Consider the following 20,608-nt stretch of genomic DNA (forward strand, 5'->3'; position numbering starts at 1 on the left):
GTTGGTGGGATCGGCGGATGCGGACACTGAGGGCTGACGGTAATACGAGAGGCACGAGGCAAGTCGCTGGGGTGATGGAAATGTTCTGTGTTTTGATCTGGGTGTGGTAAAGGGTGTCTTCATTTACATAAAAAGCCATTGAACGGGGTCACTTAAGATTTGTGCATTTTACTGTGTGAAAATAATACCTCCGTGTTTTTAAGTGCAATACAAGAACTTTAGAGTTATATTATATACACATTTGACTATCTGCATTTTGCCTAATAAAATTCAGAGAGAAAGAACTAAAGATAACTACCCATTACAATACGGCAAGGGAAAAAAAATTAAAAATAAAATACGGCAAGGGCTGCTCTCCATCCTTGTTGCTTCAGACCCTCAAGGAGCCTATTCTGTAGCATGTACCTGTGGGCCCCGACCCCCCATCTCCAACCCCCCACCCCTAACCAACCCCACCCCACCGCTCCCCCAACCTCCCACCACTGTCTGCCTCAGATCCAGAGCCTCTTGTGGTCTAAACACCTCACCACTGAGTACAGCTCCAGTCTTTAAAGATTTAATTTTTTAAAAGGGTGTATACATTAGCCAACTGATACTCCATTGAAGGACTAGAAATCTGTTCTAATGTCAAGGCTAAAAGTAACCACACAGAACTATCCCGAAACAGTAATATGGTCTTCAACATGGTGCTTTCCTAAGAATTTTTTTCCAAGGGTGAAATTGACCACTGACAATTACTGCTTCATATGCTGATTTTGGAACGCAAACTTTGAGTGGGAGGTGATGACTCCGCCAGAAAGAATCTGAGTAATTTAGAAATTATTTCTCTGATGACCCCCAGACCCTTTGTTGCAGGAAGGAGGACCCCTTCCAGGGCCCGAAACTGGGCTCTTGTCTAACAGTCAGAAATGAATTGTCTGAGGAGACACATGTGCTGACAAAGCAAGAGATTTTATTGGGAAAGGGCACCCGGGCGGAGAGCAGGAGGGTAAGGGAACCCAGGAGAACTGCTCTGCGCCTGGCTCACAGTCTTGGGTTTTATGGTGATGGGACTAGTTTCCGGGTGGTCTTTGGCCAAACATTCTAGTTCAGAGTCTTTGCTCAGCCAAGATGGATGCTAACGAGAGGGATTCTGGGAAGTGGCGGACAGGCAGTGTCTCCTCTCGACCTTTCCCGAACTCTTCCGGTTGGTGGTGGCTTACTAGTTCCGTGTTCCTTATCAGGATCTCCTGTCATAAAACAACTCATGCAAATGGTTACTGTTGCCTGGCCAGGGTGGGCGGTTTCAGTCAGTGTGCTTCCCCTAACACCTTGACTGCTCTCTGGGATGGGGCTCCTGGATCCCGACCTCACAAGCATGACAAGGGGTTTCCTCTCATTCCTTCACTCCCGCTTCCCCTCCAGGGCCTTGAGCTCTGGAGAAAATGAAAAAGACACCCTCCTCTTCTGAATGAAGGTGTCCCAGCTGTGACATTCATAGGCCTACTGCTGACCCATTACTTTTCACACTAATGATATGTTCATTATTATCGATGCCTTTTATTTCTTGGGAAGTGTTTATACTCTTGCAACAGCCTGATAAGTGAAATCATCCAACACTAGGAAATAAGGCAAATAGATAACTGGTGTCCTTTCAAAGTCAAATTAGAGTCGTGTCTAACAAGCCCTCCTAAGGGTCACCTGACACTCCAGGGGAATGTCACTTTGCTTGACTTATTATTTACTATTGATTAGGGCCCAGGCTCTGTAAAGATAGCTGTTAGCTGGTAGAAAACTGATAAGTTGCCAATTATTTTTGTCTGGTAGAGATGCAAATGATTTCTTTCCAGTAGAGTAGATAACTCCAACTTGATGATTTTATTGTCCTAAAGAGCACTAACCAATTTTGTAACTACCTTAGCAACCTATGAATATTCCAGAATTCTTGGGGTTTTTTTTTTTTTTGTTATTGTTTTTTTCACTGAATCTCTCTCACCCTAAAGAGGTATATATAATTTTTTTTCTCATATCCTTCATTGAACAAGCTTTGTTCCTTCATTTATAAACTGCAAAAGAAAACTAACACATGCTCCCTATGTATTTCTTTTTTAAAATATTTATTTATTTATTTGGCTGCATTGGGTCTCAGTTGCAGCACTTGGGATCTTTGATCTTCGTTGTGGCAGGTGGGATCTAGTTCCCTGACCGTGGTTGAACCCAGGCCCCCTGCATTGGTAGCACAGAGTCTCAGCCACTGGACTGCCAGGGGAGCCCCTCACTATATATTTCTATATGAATTGTGCATTTAATATTTTGAAAATTATACTCTGAGAAGCCTTTCGTAGTATTTGTTTTATCCTCATGCCAACTCTGTCATTTTCTATATAATCTTGGCAAAGTCTTTCTGTTTCTGATCCTCAGTTTCTTCATCTGTAAAATGGGAGCAGTCAGGCTGACCATTCTGGCTCTGACACAGTATTTCTAACTCCTCTTGCAGGGAAGCAAGATTGACACAATGCAATCAAAGAAGAGGATGCTGGAAGGGATGTTACAGACCAGCCTCCCTGCTTCCTCCCTCATCTTCTCCCTCATCTTGAGAAAGTGAGGTTCAGAGAGGTTAGGTAACTGGCCCAAGGTCACACAGATATTATTTATAATGATGACTTATTTTAATGTGGTATTTGACAGTATAAACTTCCTTATGTGGGCGTGCATGCATGCTAAGTCACTTTGGTCATGTCCAACTCATTCTGATCCTATGGACTGCAGCCTGCCAGGCTCCACTGTCCATGCGATTCTTCAGGCAAGAATACTGGAGTGGGTTGCCATGCTCTCCTCCAGGAGATCTTCCCGACCCAGGGATCGAACCCTCATCTCTTACGTCTCCTACGTTGGTAGGCAGGTTCTTTACCACTAGCGCCACCTAGGAAACATAAACTTCCTTATATATTCATATAATCCCTTGGCAGCCCACCAAAGGGACTGTATCATCCCCATTTTACAGGTAAAGAAGCTCAAGGTCCAGAGAAGTGATGTGGCTTGCCCAAGCTCATAGAGAGGTGCTAGCTCCCCTGAGCCCCTGAATCCTGAGGAGCAGGAAAGGGGCTGGCAGTACGAGCTGTGGGCCCCCACCCTTAAGCCAGAGCATCCCCCCCTTGCTTGTATGCACATTGTCTGTCACACAAGATTGCAAGAAAAAGGGAGTCTCAGAGTCTTGAAAACCCTGGTCCTAGACTGCCTTCACCTGCCCAGGTGCAACAACCCTCCCCCTTCTCCTCTTCCTCTCCTCCTCCCTCTGGAAAATGAGACAAAGCAACGACAGCAAGGACAAAACATGGCCATGGGGAGAAGCAGAAAGACGTATTCAGCCAGGACTGAACACACTGGCCTCCGATCTGGGGGAGACAGAATCACCCAGTCTAAAGAAAAGCGTTCTCAGGCTGGCAACAACAAAGGGAGCTGGGTTGACAGGTAGTGAGCCCCCCATCGGTGACCATGAGCAAGGCTGGACAACCCCTCCAAATGCTGACAGCAGTTCTCTAGGTGGGCATTTATTGCTGATTTTCATTTTTTGATTTTTAAATGTTGATCAAAGCTGATTATTAAGTGTCCAGGGTTTTGTATGTGTATTATGTCTCTAAAACTTTATACTGTTCAACAAAGGAGAATCTGTGGTTTCCAACTTATGAACAATAACCAAAACCAGACTGAGGCCCCAGGAAGTCAAGCACAGTCCCAAGGACATGCGGCAAGGAAGTGGCAGTCTAGAAAGCTGGTGACCAAGCCTCTCACGACTGCATCACAGTTCTTGTCTCTTCACGCTTTTTTGTATTACCAAGCTTTTGGCAATGAATACATGCTGCTTCCGCGATTATGAAAAAGTCTAACAAGTCACTGATTTGAGAGAAGGTTCCTTCTACCCTGCTGCTCCGTGTCTCCGGCAGCCTCACTGTCCCGCCCAGGGCCCACTCCTCCGCCCCCATCCCTGCAGCCTCCCGCCTCGCTGTCCCTGTGCTTGCGCCCGTGTGGTTGGGCTAGGATGTCCCGTGTTGCAGTCTTGCTGAGGTCTGCTCAAAATGTCCCTTGCTGGCCTCTGGCCCCTGGGGCGGATCCAGGGAAGGAGAAGGAGAAGTGGGAAGGGATGTGAAACTTGGCCCCGGGCCAGCACCGCCCTGCTGGGTGTCCCACAGGGGTCCCCGCGTGAAGGACCAGAGTATCCAGTGCGCTGAAGACTGGACGCAGGTGAGGCCACCACTGGATGGGGAAGGGGGCTGTGACATTTAGCGAGCCAGGGGAGGTGGCCCAGGAGACTGGACCGGGCAGGGAGGGAGGGAGAGTGCTGCTACCTGGTTCTGTGCCAAAACAGGGCCGGGGGGCACTGGTCCAGGACCCAGAACAAGTGGGTTGTTCTGGGGGGACCTTGACTCCAGAGGCTTGGGGGGAGGCTGGGAGGTAGCCACAGAGCCATCAGCTCTAACCAGAATTCCTGGATCCTGGCTGGGAAAAGGCTGGGGTGTCAGAGCCCAACAGAGGGGTCCCGCAGAGGGGCCCAGGAGGTGACAGTCAGCTCTCTGTCCTCCAGTGGGTGCTAAGAGGTTCCACGTGTGGGGAGGAGGGGGCAGATGTGTGTGTCAGCTGTTTGTGAATTCCAGTGTGGATGTGCAACTCTGCCATCTGGGTGAGAGAGTGTTAATTAAACAGGGAGCGGGCACTCAATAAATATTTATTCAAAGGAACTGATCATCTGCAGGGAGTATATGACTGTGTGTGTCCAGGTAAGTGAGGGATGGAGTGTGTCAGTCGGACTGTCCAGGGGTGTGTGGTGGACTTTTAACTTTGCTTATTGTGTTGTGTAGGTGTCTGAGGTCTAGAAGCTGTGTTCGTGTGCCTGAGTGTGTAACCCTATGGGTATGTTCAGTTGTGTGTGTCAGTCTGCATGAGTTTGTGGTTCTGTGTATATGCTGGGGGGTCCTTGGAGCTGGGTGGAGAGTGGACTTCAAAGGCCCTGGGTGGGGTATGTGTGCAATGGTCAGGGACATATATAGATATCATGGGGGGGGGGGGGCGTGGTTCAAGCGTGTGAGTTGGGTGTGAACGAGTGTGTGATGTCCAGCCTGCCCAGGCCCTGCTCTTGTCTCCACAGCGGGACCATGGAAGTCCCCCAGGGCTGGCTGGTGATCAGCGTGCTGGCCATCTCCCTGGCCTCCTCTATGACCCAGGACGTGTGCCGAGCCCCGGATGGGAAGGACGGGAATGCAGGAATACCTGGCCGACCCGGACGGCCAGGCCTCAAGGGGGAGCGGGGGGAGCCGGGTAAGCCCTCCCTCGGGACCCCAGCCCCTCATCGCTGGGCCTGGGCTGGCCTCCTGGAGGTGGGGGCTCAGGGCGGCAGTGAGAAGCAGAGGCGTCCACCTGGGCCCCCACAGGAAGCCCCTCAGTCTGCTTGGTCCCAGGGCCCAGCCTTCTCCCAGGGCCATTTACCCAGCCCCCCGGGCCTCTCTGTATCCCCCTTAACTGCCACATCCTCTTTCTTTGGCCTTGCCGTCCTCCTCTGGAGAGTAGGCCACTTCAAGCAAGGCCTATGAAAGGTCCTAAAGCTGTGCCCAGCCTTGGTCTTTGTTCAATCACCAGAAAGACGAATGCCCTAGTTTTTAGATTTGAGAGCCCTTGTCTTGCTGTGTGACCTTGAGTGAGTTACTCACCCTCTCTGAGCCTCAGTTGCCTCATCTGTAAAAGGGAGAAAGACCCCACCTAGCATGTGGAGAGGGATCAATCCATAACAACTGTCGTTTTTGCTTCCAGCTTCCCTGCAAGCCTGTCCCTGCTTCCCCCTTCCCTGCCCCTTCAAGCTTCAGAAACTCTCATATTCAAGAAAAAAGGCCAAGGGTGAAGGAAAAGGGAGGAGGGCAAGACCAGAGCCAGAAAAGATGGTCTCGTGTAATCACCCTGAGACTCCCAGTCCATAGACCACCAGAAAGATCTGCACAGGCATTTGCAGTGATCTGCACCCAGACATCCTACAGGTAGCCCCTGCATCTGAAGAAGTCAAGGTCAATGGCCTAGTGGGGGACAGGGAGAGGTGTGGAGTGCCCAGCTGTGGGCAGGAATGCAGTGAAGCCAGTGGACCGCCTTTTCCCAGAACCTGATCCTTCCCCAAGTGTCTGTTCAATTTCTCTTCATTGTACAGATAAACAAGCTGGGGCTCAGAGAGGTTGAGACACTTGTCCAAGATCACACAGAACCAGTCAGAATCAATCAGGCCCAGACACTCCCCTACCCTCTTATCCCACAGCTATCTGGGGCCCCAGCCACCTCCCTGAGGTCTGGAGGATACCAAACTCTCAGTCCCAACCTAACCTTTTCCCTACAGGGGCCCCTGCCATCCAGACGGGGATCCGTGGCCTTAAAGGAGACCAGGGTGACCCTGGACCCCCTGGAAATCCAGGCAGAATGGGCTACCCAGGACCCGCTGGTCCCATGGGGCCCCCTGGCCTCCCGGGGTTGAAGGGCACCAAAGGGAACCCCGGAAACATCAAGGACCAGCCGCGGCCAGCCTTCTCGGCCGTGAGACCGAACCCTCTGACGAGAGACAACGTGGTCATCTTCAGAGAGGTCATCACCAACCAGGAGAATGTGTACCAGAACAACACGGGCAGGTTCCACTGCTCTGTCCCAGGCTACTACTATTTCACCTTCCAGGTGGTGTCCAAGTGGGACCTCTGCCTGTCCATCAGGTCCTCTGGGAGGGGCCAGATCCAGCCCTTGGGCTTCTGTGACTTCAACAGTAAGGAATTCTTGCAGGTGGTGTCTGGAAGCACGGTGCTGCATCTCCAGCAGGGAGACCAGGTCTGGATTGAAAAAGATGCCAGTAGGGGCCGCATTTACCACAGCCCAGAGGCCGATAGCATCTTCAGTGGCTTCCTCATCTTCCCATCCACTTGAGCAGGGAAGACCAACCCCCCCACCCCCGGTCCCCATCGTGGCCTCTGCATCCTGCTGTGTGACCCTGGCCCACTCACTCCAGCTCTCGGGCCATCTCTGCTCTGCCCTATCAAGTGGGTGTTCTGTTGCTTTAGCTGCCTGAACGGAGATCATGTCTTAGAACTCTTCCTGGAATAAATATCTGAATCCACATCTGCTGAGCCTGAAGTTCACTGGCTACCTTGGGCATTGGGAGGGAGGCTGAAGAATGACAACAGTTATTTAAGTGCTTACAAGGCAGGCCCATATTTAGCATTTTACAGTGTATATTTAGCAGGTCCTGGGAGCCTCATCAGCCTGGACTCAAATCCTGGGCCACCATTTGCTTAAATCCAATTACGTGCATTTTATGTTGCTTTGGTGAATCTCAGTTTCCTGATCTGTAAAGTGGGAATACTGACAGCACCCACCTCAATGGATTGTTCGGAGGATTAAATGACTTGATATGGGAAAATTGCAGAGGAGTTCCTGGGGCATTAATAAGGGGCCTCCCAGGTGGTTCAGACTGTAAAGAATGTGCCTGCAATGTGGGAGACCTGGGTTTGATCCCTGGTTTGGGAAGATCCCCTGGAGGAGGGCATGGCAACCCACTCCAGTATTCTTGCCTGGAGAATCCCCACGAACAGAGGAGCCTGGCAGGCTACAGTCCATGGGGTCGCAAAGAGTCGGACGCGACTGAGTGACTAAGCCCACACACATACGGTTTAGCCTTTATGGTATTTTGTTTAGTCTTTACAGTTGAACTTTGAGTTGGGTATTATGACTGATCCCATTTTACAGATAATGAAACTGAGTGATGTTAAGGAGAACTTAAAGCCCAAGGTTAGCATGTAAGGCAGAGAAGGGCATGGCAACCTGCTCCAGTATTCTTGCCTGGAGAATCCCTTGGACAGAGGAGCCTGGTGGGCTGCTGTCCATGGGGTCACACAGTGTCAGACACGACTGAAGTGACTTAGCACGCATGCATGCATTGGAGAAGGACATGGCAACCCGCTCCAGTATTCTTTGCCTGGAGAATCCCAGGGATGGAGGAGCCTGGTGGGCTGCCATCTGTGAGGTCGCACAGAGTTGGACACGACTGAAGTGACTTAGCAGCAGCAGCAGCATGTAAGGGGAAGGGGTGGGGTTAACCCCAGGTCCTGCTAATACCCAAGTCTGCATGTTTACCTGCTCCCCTCGCCAGCCTCCACAGCCACACACCTGACACATGGCACATGTCGCTTCCAAGGCTGAACCAGAAAGGCAGGGGCTCAGAGAGTGGGAGCACTTGACCCAAGGGCATCCAGAGGTCCTCCCTGCCGAGTGTCCTGAGTCCAGCTCCGGACTTCTACCCTGGCAGGCATGGAGGGTGGGCATGCATCCTGCTTGCACTGGGGCCTTGGAGGATCTGGAATGTTCCTGGTCCATTCCCAGGGTCCCACTTCGCCTGTCCGGGTGCTGCTGAGAAGCAAAAGCCCCACTATGTCCTCTGTGCGTGAGAAGGGTAAGGAGACCAGAAGTCCAGTCCTGGACATGCCCCATGCTTTTTGCCAAAGGAAGCCAACTTTACCTTTGTGCTGCTCATACTCACGTGTAAACACACACACACACACACACACACACACACACACAGGAATACATATCACACACTCACACACTTCCTGGACCAAGACTCATTCACTCCTCACCCACAGACCCACTCCCTGAGACCCACAGGGCACACCCCTGGACACACTACTTGTGCCTTCAAACCCACAGACACACTGAGGGATACACACGGTCATACCCGCACACCCCCACCTCCCCACAACCATCAGTAGTGCTCTCACACACACGTGTCCCTGACATACAGGTGCACACTCACGCCTCACCCTCCCACGTGCATGCACCTTGGAAATGCCCTTGTTCTCTTGAGCGTTGACCTTGGGGGTCCTCACGTACCGATAGCCCCCCCACCGTCCTTCCCCACACATTGGGACCCTCTGGGGGGCTGTCTGGCCCCATCAACAGTCTTGTGGGATCAGGAAGAAGAGAGTGGGGCTGCGGAGACTCTCCAGTCCCGCTTTGGCCTCCACTCTGCCCTGGTTTCCCCCACAGCCGGCCCAGTACACACATACACGCACATGGACCGGGAAGCGAAACAGATCTGTGAGCCCCTACTTTGTGCTGGACACCTCATAATCATCAATGTGTTTAATCCCATCAAAACAATGAGGACCCCGAGGCTCAGAGAACCGAGGCGTCTACACAAGGCCCAGTGGCAGAAAGTGGTAGGTCCTGGCTTTGAACTCTGCCTGACTCCAGACTGGAGGGCTTCTCATCACAATGGGGCTCCCAGACACCCTCGGGGTGAAGGTCCCATAAGAAGCTAGAGACGTGACTGCAGAAATGATGGGTGCGGGGGCGGGGGTACGCCGCTGCCTTGTATCCTAAATTCCATCCACACCCACCCCTCTGCCGAGGCAGATCACGGTCCCTCGGAGAGGAGGGGACCCAGCAGCGTCCAGCTGGCCAGACGGGCAGGGCGAGGGAGAGCTGCGTGCGGGCAGAGGCTGCCACCTGCTGGACAAGCCAGACCAGGCACAAAGCAGGTGACGGCTGAAGACGGGCGGGGGGCCTGGGTGCCCTCCAGCGGGTCCCCCACGCCCTCCTGATGCCACGGCCGTCCTCGCTGCTCTCCCCAGCCCTGCACCCACCTGAGAATTCCAGGGCCAAGTGCATCACATTCTCGCTCTTGCTCCACACTCTGCAGCCCAGAGCCACGGGGCGGAGGGCCAGCTGGGGAGACGGGCCCTGACCGAGGCAGGGGCGGCCTTCCGAACGCAGCGCATGACTCGCACAGGGCTGGGCACGGCTTGTGCATTAGCCCTGCCCTGCATGGAGGCTCCTGGAAACCCCACTTTCAGAGCAGAAATCGGTGCTTGGGGAGGTCAAACCACTCACTTACATGAATGGCAGGCGCAGAGTCAGGGCTGGAACACTCCACTGCCCGTTACCTCCTTCTTTCCCGAAATTTCTCATGAGGAGAAGGGGAGAATGGACCTCTCTCAGCTCTGCCAGCCTGGCCCCGACTGGCAACCCCTCACCAGCCTTAATGGGCTCTGAGAGCAGATGTGGGGTGCTGGGGATGGAGGTAAGGAAAGTGGAGCTGGCAGAGAAGGTAGGTTCACCCGGGGCCCCAGAAGAGGAAGAAATGCCTACACCAAAAGCCCGGTCTTCTCTCCCTGACCCCAACCCCCAATATACAGATGGGAAGGCTGAGGCCTAGGGACACCAGTGCTTTGCTGAAGGCCTCCAGGCAAGGGAGTGGCAGCGCTGAAAGGAGACCCCAGAGGAGTCTGTCCACCACGGCAGGCTGCCTGCTGTCAGAGCTTGCCCTCACCGAGTGCACCCCCAAGTAGGACAAATGGGGGGCATATGGAAGGTTGGGCTTCCCAGATGGCACTCGTGGTAAAGAACCTACCTGCCAATGCAAGAAACATAAGGGATGTGGGTTCAATCCCTGGGTCGGGAGGGCGTGGCAACCCACTCCAGTATTCCTGCCTGGAGACTCCTCATGGACAGAGGAGCCTGGTGGGCTACAGTCATAGGGTTGCCGAGTTGGACACAACTGAAGCGACTTAGCACGCACAGTATGGACATTTCTAAAATAACACCTGCCATTTGACAAATGCATACAAGACTTGTCTCTGGGCGCAGCCATGAAGCGGTCAGAGCAAGGCTTTGGACCCGAGAAACCACTCACTTGTGCAGCTTTGGACAAGGGTTTCACTTTCCTCAGCCTCAGTTTCCTCATCTGTAAAGAGGAGGGTTATAACTTCCTCCTGTGGATCTTGTGAAATAGCTGTCTCAGGCACAGTAAATGGCAACAAACAGGGATGGGTATTTGCTAGGCTGAACTCGACTCTAGAAGTCTGCCCAGGCAGCTGAGGTTCATACACACCCTGACACACACACATCCTTCACCAGATCCAAGGAAGTGGCCGTTTCCTCTTTTCAGACACTCATGACCCAGGGGGCACACAGGGGTATCACCGCGGTCAGCCTAGCTCAGCACCCAGAATAAAGTACTGAGTCAGGAAAAATTATGGGAAAGGGGATGTGGTTCTGGGGGGAGGCGGGAGGGGGCCGCCCAGTCCGCTCCGGGTCCTCCTGGCTGGGTCCACTCGGACACGGCGTACGCCTGCCTTGGAGAGGGGAAGCCGGTCCGAGGACCTCTCCGTGACCAGACCGGACACCTCCCACCCATCCAGGTGAGGGCAGAGGGCAGCTTTTCCCCGCCGCCGCTTCCTGACACGTGGCCTCAGAGGCAGCCTGACTTGGGACAGGAAGGAGGGTCCCTGTCTCTGCTGAGCCGGGGTCCTGAGCTTGAAGCAGGGACCCCACTCCCCATCCATCAGGCGGCCCCCAGGGGCGAGGGGCCGGGGAAGGGAGGTTGGCCCCCAAGGGCTGAGAAGGACGGTCCCCTGGGGAGAGACAGTGTGAGGAGGGTGGGCCAGGGGCCAACTCAGCTCTCTCCCCATCAGCTCCCTGCCCAGGTGGACATGGGGTCCGGCGCCTGGCGCCTCCTGGTACTAAACCTGCTCCTGCTCCTGCTGGCACGGCCGCTCAGGGGCCAGGCGGGCACACACTGCTATGGAATCCCTGGGATGCCGGGCCTGCCCGGGGCCCCCGGGAAGGACGGGTATGACGGGCTGCCAGGGCCCAAGGGCGAACCAGGTGAGTCTAACGGCCTGGCGGGGAGAGGTCACCTGGGGCCTGGGGGCAGGGCTTGGACTGTCCATCCGGGACCAACTCGGAGGAAGGCGTTCAGTGGCTTGATGGTGAGGAGGGTGGTCCCTTTGGCCACACCCGCTCCCGTGGCAGAGTTTTAACTCTTGTGGCAGTTCTGGCCCCCTCTCCCCTCAGAGCCCAGGACTCGGGTGTCCCTAATTCACCTCTTTGCCCCTCAGATTTCCCATATGATACCAAGGAGAGACCTAGAGCACCTGTCCGAGAAGGTGGCAGGGAGGGTCACAGGAGATAACCCAGGCGAAAGCTTTGGCGAACTTCTAAAACACTCTGCTACTGTTTTATTCCATCCCTTCCACAACTTGCCCTCTAACGTGGACCCCAGTGACTGTAGCCCAGATGGTCAGGGTTCAGGTCCCAGCCCCACCGCTTCCCCGCTCCCCCACCCACTGTGTATACTTGCCCAACTTAATAAGCCTCCAGTGCCTCAGTTTCCGCATCTGTACAATGGGGAGATGGTAGCACTTGTTGCACAGGCGTGCTGTGACGATTAATAAGATTAAATAGAAAACAGCATGTGGAAGCTATCTGTGAGTGCAGACTCTGGTCATTGCTGCCCTTCTCATCCCTGTCTTTATCAGGGCTGTGTGCTCCCCTGCCTCCCTGGGGCTCTGGGTAGTTGGAGGGGTGGGGAGTGAGGAGTCAGGGTCGCAGTCACAGAATCATCTGCCGGAGATTCGCAGGCAAGCCCCGGCATGAGTGAAGAGGGCTGAGGACATGAGTGGGCGCTGGGTTCCGGGTGAGAGCTGGAGCCTGGGGCACGTTGTCTGGCGGTGGGCTCACATCTGGAGGGGCTGGAGTGTGTCCAGAGCGGGTGTGAAGGAAGCTGGGGCAGGGCTGGGCAGAGGTGACAGGTGGGTGGCAGAGGCACTGGGCAGGGGAGACCACTGGAGACGGATGTCCTTAGGAATTTCCCACCGTCACCTGCCCTCCTGGAAAGAGAGTGGAATCACACCAACATTCCAGAAGGAATCCTCCAACTCAGGCTGAGTCAAAGGAAGCCCCCAGATCTGCCATTTTCCCAGGACCCTGAACTTCACAGCTGCCTCTGGCTATCTCACTGCCCAGAGTGGTTGATGGTCACCAAGTATTGAGCTCCTAATTTGTGCCAGACACAGGTTCCAACTGCTCTCCATAGATTCATCTCTCGGGGCAGAAAAAACTAACTCTATTTTACAAATGAGAAAGCTGAGGCCAAAATCCTTTGAAGATGTGATTTACCCCCTTTGTACAAATGTTGAAGTTGAGGTTCTGGGAGATTGAGCCACTGGCCCAGAGTCACACACTGGGATCCTGTTGGATTCCTGAGGCCACACCCTCCACCACGACCATCCTCTGCCTCTCAGGCCCCCCTCCCCATGGGTGTGTCTGCCCCCACTGCCTGAAGAAAGAGGCACAGCCTTGCCCAGCATCACTGATGGCCACCCCCCGAGACCGACATTACTGACACTACCTATGAGGTGTCCGGCACACACATGCTCCCACCCAACACGGCTAGCCACTCCGGGGAATCCCTTCCATCATGGCTTTATCTCACCTGGGCGAACAGAGTCTCTGGGAGGGGAGGTCACCTGCCCGGGATCACACAGCCTGAGGCCTGGGTCCACTGGGTTCTGATTCTCTTCTCCTAACCTGGGATCTACGCAGCTCACCAGTTGCAGAGAATTCTGTTAGTGTGTCTCCACTGACAACCACACTAAAGGCAGTCAGAGGAGGAAACAGCCATGAGGGCCAGCAGTGGTGGTCAGAGAGGGCTTCCTGGAAGAGGAGACTGGAGTCAGGCCCTGAAAGACGAGTATGGTTTGGACAAGGGGAGAAGAAGCTCACGGAAGCTCCGATAACCAGGGCGGCAACAAGCGTCAGACACTCGGACTGGGACTCAGCCAGACTTGACTTTCTGAGTCCTGACTCCACCTCCTACTGGTGGCATGGCCTTGGGCAGGTTTCTGGCCTCACTTTCCCCATCCGTAACTTGAAGGAAGTTGAGCTGGGCCAGCTGTCAGAGGGTCTGATTTGGGCTGAAAGGGGGTGGAGGGGCTGGAGAGAGGTAGCCTGGAAGGCTCCATCTGGAGGACCCCATGTGTTAAGCTGGCCTGAGTGGTTCCAGCTCAGACATAGAAACCAGTTTTGTGGATCTCTGAATCTTATAAAATACCAAGGACCCTCTTTAAGAAAAATAGTACAAAATTAGGGATACATTTGATGTGTGTGTGTGTGGGGGGGGTTACACAAACCTCCATACACTACAAAATTGTGTTAGAACTGCACACACACACAGTGCATGTAAAAGAGGAGCTGTGGTCAATTTCTTGATTTTGATTCCATACTTTAGTTCTGCAAGATTGGGGAAAACTAGGTAAAGAATACACAAGACTTCCTTTTTTTTTTTTTTTTGGCAACTTCCTGTGAATTTGTAATTATTTCAACACAAAAAGTTGAAAAACTTATAAAATTACCCAAAGGACCTTGACGGGGTCAGTGCAAGTTAATAGGGCCTAAAGTTTAAGTTTTAGGAGCTTTCCAGAAAATCTGCCTCTGACCCATCTTCTGATTTTTTGTCAAGAAAAAGTAGGAACGTAGACTTTTAGGTAAGGAGGTATCTGAGGCCACGTGGTGTCCATGGGCTAACAGTCGTGGCCTCTGGCACACCCTCTGAGATCCAGCCCGGCTCTGACACCTCCTGAGCTGCCTGGTCCTACCCTCTCCATCACAAATGTGGGAACCGAGGTGGAGAGTTAGGGCCAAGACTCAGCCAAGGTCAGAGGGCAAGACCAAGGGGAGGCAGGATTTGAACCACGGTCTCCCTCCCCTCCTGCTCCCTGCACAGTGCTCCCAGGTGGATAAGCCGCCATCTGGGGTAAGGAGAGTCCAGGGACCAAACCCTGGTGGGTGGCCCCTGGAGGACCATCGGGTCCCTCTTCCCACCCCTGCCCCATCACTGCCTTCCCACCTGCTCTCTCCCCAGGAATCCCAGCTACCCCTGGGACCCGAGGACCCAAGGGCCAGAAGGGAGACCCCGGCACACCTGGCTATCCTGGGAAAAACGGCCCCATGGGGACCCCGGGGATTCCGGGGACTCCCGGCACCATGGGCCCCCCCGGGGAGCCGGGTGTGGAGGGCAGGTACAAGCAGAAGCACCAGTCGGTGTTCTCGGTCACGCGGCAGACTGTCCAGTTCCCGGCGGCCAACAGCCTGGTCAAGTTCAACGAGATCATCACCAACCCGCAGGGGCATTACGACAGGGACACCGGCAAGTTCACCTGCAAAGTCCCGGGCCTCTACTACTTTGTCTTCCACACGTCGCACACGTCCAACCTGTGCGTGCTGCTGTTCCGCAGCGGCTTCAAGGTGGCCACCTTCTGCGACCACATGACCAGCAGCAAGCAGGTCAGCTCGGGCGGCGTGCTGCTGAGGATGCAGGAGGGCCAGCAGGTGTGGCTGGCGGTCAACGACTATAACGGCATGGTGGGCACGGAAGGCTCTGACAGCGTCTTCTCCGGCTTCCTGCTCTTCCCTGACTAGGGAGGGCAGGTCTGCTCTGGTCCCCGGGGGCCGCCCCATCTCCCCTCAGCTTCCCCGCGAGAACCCACTGTGCTGCATCCATGCTCAGGCCCCTCTTGCCACCGATGGACGCCGCCTCCTCCAGGAAGCCCACCCTGCCCTCCTGCCCTGAGTTCTCTCCCTCCTTCTCCGGTACTGTCGTGAGTGTTTTCCAAGTCCAGGAAGAGGCAGGAGGCACATAAATAAATAAATAACTAAATCAATAGCTATGCGCGACTCTGATTCCTCACTGTCAATTCCCTAAAAAGCGATTCCCTTCGTCTTCCACTTTGCACCTGTCACAGCCATCTGTGGCCTCCAGATTCAGGCATCAGTAAAGCTTGGTGCCAAGGTTGAGACGCTTGGCACCGTTTGGCCATTTGGGAGAGAGCTGCTCAAATGTGGCTGAAAGGCCGCAAGGGGTCCCCAAGGGGGTGTCTGCGGTCACTTGTTCATGTGAGAGGCACTGCTGTCTTAAAGATATCCATGATGGTGAATGGGAATGTGTTTGAATTCCCAAACTATGTTGATCCCTGTCGAATTTCTGGAGCACCCATCACAAGAGGGATTTGGGGCTCAGGTGGGCCCAGCACAGACTCAGACAAGAGGTGCAATGAATTTGTGCTGAATTAATGAATGAATTGGGGTGAATGCATGAATGAATAGTGGGTTCATGAATGACTAAAAGCAGAGCGGGTGAATGAGTAAAGAAAATCGTAATAGCTAACATTTATTGAACACTCACTATGCACCAGGCATGATGCTAACCCACCTATTAAATCATTTAACATTCATAACTATGTTCTAGATGGGCATGGAAGGGTGAGGGAGGATCTGATTCTTGGAGTCTAATTTCCCCCGAATAACTGGGACTCTGGGGGCCCCCAGGAGATCATCCAAAACCATGGCTTCCCATAAGCCATCTGGGCTTCACTGTGAGATTCCTGATGGCGGGCCCAGCTGGGTCATCTTGTTGGAGAACCAGGAAGCTGGCCGTAAACTGCTGCGCTTTCACTGTGCCGACCACAGCAAGGGGTTGACAGCTCAGGTTCAAAAAGACAAAAAGTGTAACTTTCCTGCCCAGCTTGCAGCTCCGGCCTCAGAGTCCAGTGAGGCCCGAGGCTCACTCAGGCCAGGGAGAGCCCCCACAGCCCGGCTGGGGTCTCAGCTTGGTTCTGCAAGGCCCTGTGGAGCTCACAGAGGTTCAAGATGAGCCGTAACAGCAGAGGCGAGAGCCCAGCTTTCCACCCGCCTCCATCCACTTTGGCTCTTTGTTCCTAAAAGCTGCTGTCTCACACCTCCAGAGCTTTACCCACGATGTTCCTTCGTTCTGTAGAGCTCCTGCCCCACCCACACAATCCACTTAGATAATACACACTCAGCTGCCAGGAATCAACACAAAGATCACCTCCTCCATGAAGCCTTCTCTGATTCTTCCCTTCGTGTCCCCACAGCGCCCTCCACCGACTTGGACCACAGACCTGTGACTTGTTAGAGCCCAGGTTTCCGAATCTGGGGGTGCAACAAAATTACCTGCGGATTTATTTACAAAACAAAAAGCAGATCTCTGGACTCAGACCCATTATAGAAGTTTGAGAAGACTACTATTTCCAGCAAGCCCCAGGCTGTCTTACATCTCAGGAGTGGGTCACAGTGGAGCTCGTGGAACTGGGAGAACCTGCATAGACCTGTTTCACCAATCAACCTATTCTGAAAAACAGAAAGCTACTCAAGGTTGATTCAAGGGCCACAGTGACCCCAGAGGCAGCAGCAGCATTGGGTTCCCCTTGGAAGTGCTTCTAGGGGTGTTTTCCTGGAGGCAGTGGAGAGTGTCACCCCAAGGTCAGGACAGGTCAGGTTCACGTTCTCATCATAGCATGGGGACCCAGTTCAGTCCCTGTTAGCCCCCTGAGATCTTGCTCACCCTCCTCAGCATCAGAAATATGGCTGAAGCTAGTAAGCCCGTGATGAAGAAAGCTTCACAATCTGTTCCTTTGGAGAGGAGTAAGAGAGAAAACGAACAATTCCGTAAACTCTTTGTCGGTGACTTGAGCTCTGAGACCACAGAAGAAAGTCTGTGGAACTATTACCGGCAGTGGGGATATCTTACAGACTGTGTGTTAATAAGGGACCCTGCCAGCCAAAAATCAAGAAGATTTGGTTTCATCACGTTTTCCTCCATGGCTGAGCTGGATGCCGCCATGGCGGCCAGACCTCATTTCATTGATGGGAAAATGGTTACGCCCAAACGCGCTGTCCCAAGAGAGGACCATGGAAAGCTGGGGGCTCTCGTCACTGTGAAGAAGCTGTTCGTTGGCGGAATTACAGAAGACACAAAGGAACATCATCTTAGAGATTACTTTGAGAAGTACGGAAAAATCAACGCCATTGAGATAGCTACTGACGGACAGTCTGGCAAGAAAAGAGGCTTCGGATTTATTACTTTTGATGACCACGATCCCGTGGATAAGATCGTGCTGCAGAAAAATCATACCATCAATGGTCATCGTGCAGAAGTAAGAAAGGCCTTGTCTAGGCAAGAGATGCAAGAAGGCCAACATTTGAGAAGTCGAGGAGGAGGCGATGTTGGTTTGGAGTATTTTCATGGTGTTGGTGCAAATGTGGGAGCAGGACGAGGAAGGAACTTCAGAGGAGGATCCGGGGGTTCTGGAAGAGGGCGTCAGTTTGGGGATGGCTCTCACGGGTACGGAGGAAGAGCTGGAGGTGGCAGTTGGGGGGTTAGGCCTGGTTACGGGGCAGGACGAGGAGGATGCAGTGGTGGAGGGTCTGCAGACGGCTACCAGGATGAGCGCTTCAGAGCCCGCTATGACAACTACGGAGGAAGAAGTTATGCAAGTCGCAATGACAGTGATTTGGGCAATCAGAAGCAGAAACCTTCTAAGTACGATTTACTGAAGAGTGGAAAGTTGAGAGACAGCAGAAACATGGGCGGGTCATATACTGGAGGAAACCACGACCCAGGAGGCGGTAGAGGACGTGGGGGTTATGGAGAGGCAAGCCGGTGGGGGCCTTCTCAGTGGCCATGGGCTTGACTGCATGCAGAGGAGCCCAGAGGGGAGAGAAGAGCCTCAGATGATCAAAACAACAGTGCGAAGGAAACTCTTAACTCAGTCATGCCTAAATACGCAGCGACACGGCAGAAGACACCAGAGCTGGTACCGAGAGCCACTTTGTGAGTGGACTCAGTTACATAGGAACACTATTTTCCTATGGAGGAAAGACTTTTTAAAAAATGCTTTTGCGATGGTTTTTGAGCTTTTGAAATGTTCTGTCTTTCCAGCAGTCTCTGGAAGAGTGTAGAATCATCCCTTCTTGGATAATATCCCATTTCCAAGTTTTGGTTGACATGGGAAACCTTTTTCAAGATTTTTCTCGAAGTTTTGAAAAGCTGTTAGCCAGAATCAAGGGATAGTAAAACATAATATCATTCTTCTTAAGACATGTATTTCATGTGTAGAGTTAAGAAGCTATTGTGCATTTAAGATTTAATAAAATAATTTTAAAAGTAAAATGCTTTGCATTTTTACCTTTTAAATATTTTTCTTGTTTTAGGATGTCAAAGTTTGAACTGTGCAGTGTGATGATATAACTTAAATATACTATGAAATGATTACCAAAAATTTTTTTCCTTGTGATGATGAATATTCTTAGGACTTACTCTCTTAACAATTTTTGTAATATCCTACAGTTGTGCTAATTTTGGTCGCCTTGTTCATTATATTTTTTATAATGTTGAATAACATGTCATGAACTTATTGGTCATTTGTATATATTTTTTGGATAAATGTCTACTCAGTTCCTTGGTCCATACCACAATTTGATATTTGCTATTGTGGTGTATGGGTTTTGTTATACATTACATGTTTTGTATTTATCTTATAACTGGAAGCTTGTACCTTTCGACAACTTTTATCCTGTATTTTCTTCCACCAGTTCTCTGCCCCCTGGGAACCACAAACATGATTTTTTTTCTGAGTTTAATCTTTTTTTTTTTTTTGATTTCACAAATAAACATGGTCATACCAAAAGACAGGTTTGGGGAGGACGGAGATGTGGGTGGGCAGGTGGTTTGCCAGGTGAAGTCAGTGCATATTGTCCAGCAGTTGGCTTTTATGCATTTAATTCCTTACAAGTCTGCCTCCCTACTGGACCATGAGCATCCTAGAGGGCAGGTCCATTTGATACATGCCTGGCTCATGCATAGGAAGGCATGGGAAATATGTCAGATGAGAAGGAAGGAGAGATGGAGATACACACAAATAACAGAGTCCAGGGCCCAGGCTGGTTCACAGGGTCTGAGAGCCTCTGGCAGGGACAAGGCAGAGGTCGTGGGGCCAATCCACTCACAGCTCACTTCCAGCAACCACTTAGCGGTCTACCCGGCAGTGCCTCAAGTGATACATCTTTCTTCTCGTTTCTCTTTTGTTTAAAAAATCAATACACTGTTCATGTAGGCCACGGTGTCAGATCAGAGACCTGTACTTTGGAAGCAACCATTTTTGTGCCATTTCTATTTTCCATAATTGTTTCCTTGTTGCTCTCTCTTTGTCAGGAGAGACCCGCCTTTGAAAAAAATGCCAGCTTGTCTGCTGGGCTGGGGGGAGCTGGTGAGGGCTTTCAAGGGCAGAGGCAAGGGTGGGAGAGGAGCTGGAATGAGGCATTCCAGGGGGCAGGGGGCCTCTTTTAAGACCACGGGGTGTGGAGGGCCCTTAGGCTTCTTTTCCACCCTTTGTAAGGATCAATCCCTCTCTACCAGGGAGGAAAGGCAGTGATTTTTTTTAAAGATTTATTTAGTTATTGGCTGTGCTACATCTTATTTGCTGTGCGCAGGTTTTCTCTAGTTGCAGCGAGCGGGGTTACTCTCTAGTCGCAGTTAAGTGGGATTCTCGTTGCAATGGCTTCTCTTGGGCCCCAGGGTAGTGGGCTTCAGTAGTTTTGGCGCACGGGCTTAGTTATCCTGCGGCACATGGGATCTTAGTTCCCAGAGCAGAGGTTGAACCCACATCCCCTGCATCAGAAGGCAGGTTCTTAACCATGGCACCATCAGGGAAGTCCCAAAGTCAAAGACCAGCTGGATTTCCCGGTGGCGCTGGTGGTAAAGAATCTGCCTGCCGATGCAGGAGACATGAGACGCAGGTTCCACCCCTGGATGAGAAAGATCCCCTGGAGGAGGGCATGGCAACCCGCTCCAGTATTCTTGGGCTTCCCGTGGCTTAGACAGTAAAGAATCTGTTTGCAATCGAGCTCTGGGTCGGGAAGATCCCCTGGAGGAGGGCATGGCAACCCACTCCAGTATTCTTGCCTGGAGAATCCCCAA

General features: G+C 52.5%; 3 protein-coding genes across 4 annotated transcripts; all 3 read left to right on the forward strand.

The window, feature by feature from the left end:
* The first annotated feature begins 4,072 nt into the window (after nt 1-4,072).
* Nucleotides 4,073-7,113, forward strand: C1QA (complement C1q A chain). 2 transcript variants are annotated; one of them, XM_043445732.1, is made up of 3 exons: nt 4,073-4,221; nt 5,123-5,292; nt 6,350-7,113. In XM_043445732.1, exons 2-3 carry the CDS (start codon nt 5,130-5,132, stop codon nt 6,919-6,921), a joined length of 735 nt encoding a protein of 244 aa, XP_043301667.1. In that variant the 5' UTR covers nt 4,073-4,221; nt 5,123-5,129; the 3' UTR covers nt 6,922-7,113. The 2 variants fall into 2 exon arrangements, with proteins under 2 accessions (XP_043301667.1, XP_043301666.1); XM_043445731.1 differs by lacking the exon at nt 4,073-4,221 and adding an exon at nt 4,616-4,754.
* Nucleotides 7,114-8,421: 1,308 nt separating this feature from the next.
* C1QC (complement C1q C chain) lies at nt 8,422-15,494 on the forward strand. Its single transcript, XM_043445892.1, has 7 exons — nt 8,422-8,443; nt 9,037-9,087; nt 9,692-9,856; nt 10,029-10,099; nt 10,989-11,192; nt 11,466-11,658; nt 14,696-15,494. The coding sequence occupies exons 1-7, from the start codon at nt 8,422-8,424 to the stop codon at nt 15,250-15,252; spliced, it is 1,263 nt and encodes a 420-aa protein (XP_043301827.1). The 3' UTR covers nt 15,253-15,494.
* A 129-nt stretch (nt 15,495-15,623) lies between these two features.
* On the forward strand, nt 15,624-18,802 carry LOC122426588 (heterogeneous nuclear ribonucleoproteins A2/B1-like). Its single transcript, XM_043445626.1, has one exon. It carries the CDS (start codon nt 17,214-17,216, stop codon nt 18,321-18,323), a length of 1,110 nt encoding a protein of 369 aa, XP_043301561.1. The 5' UTR covers nt 15,624-17,213; the 3' UTR covers nt 18,324-18,802.
* Nucleotides 18,803-20,608: the final 1,806 nt, after the last annotated feature.

Source organism: Cervus canadensis, chromosome 24, assembly GCF_019320065.1.
Source record: "Cervus canadensis isolate Bull #8, Minnesota chromosome 24, ASM1932006v1, whole genome shotgun sequence".
NCBI classification, from domain to species: Eukaryota; Metazoa; Chordata; class Mammalia; order Artiodactyla; family Cervidae; genus Cervus; species Cervus canadensis.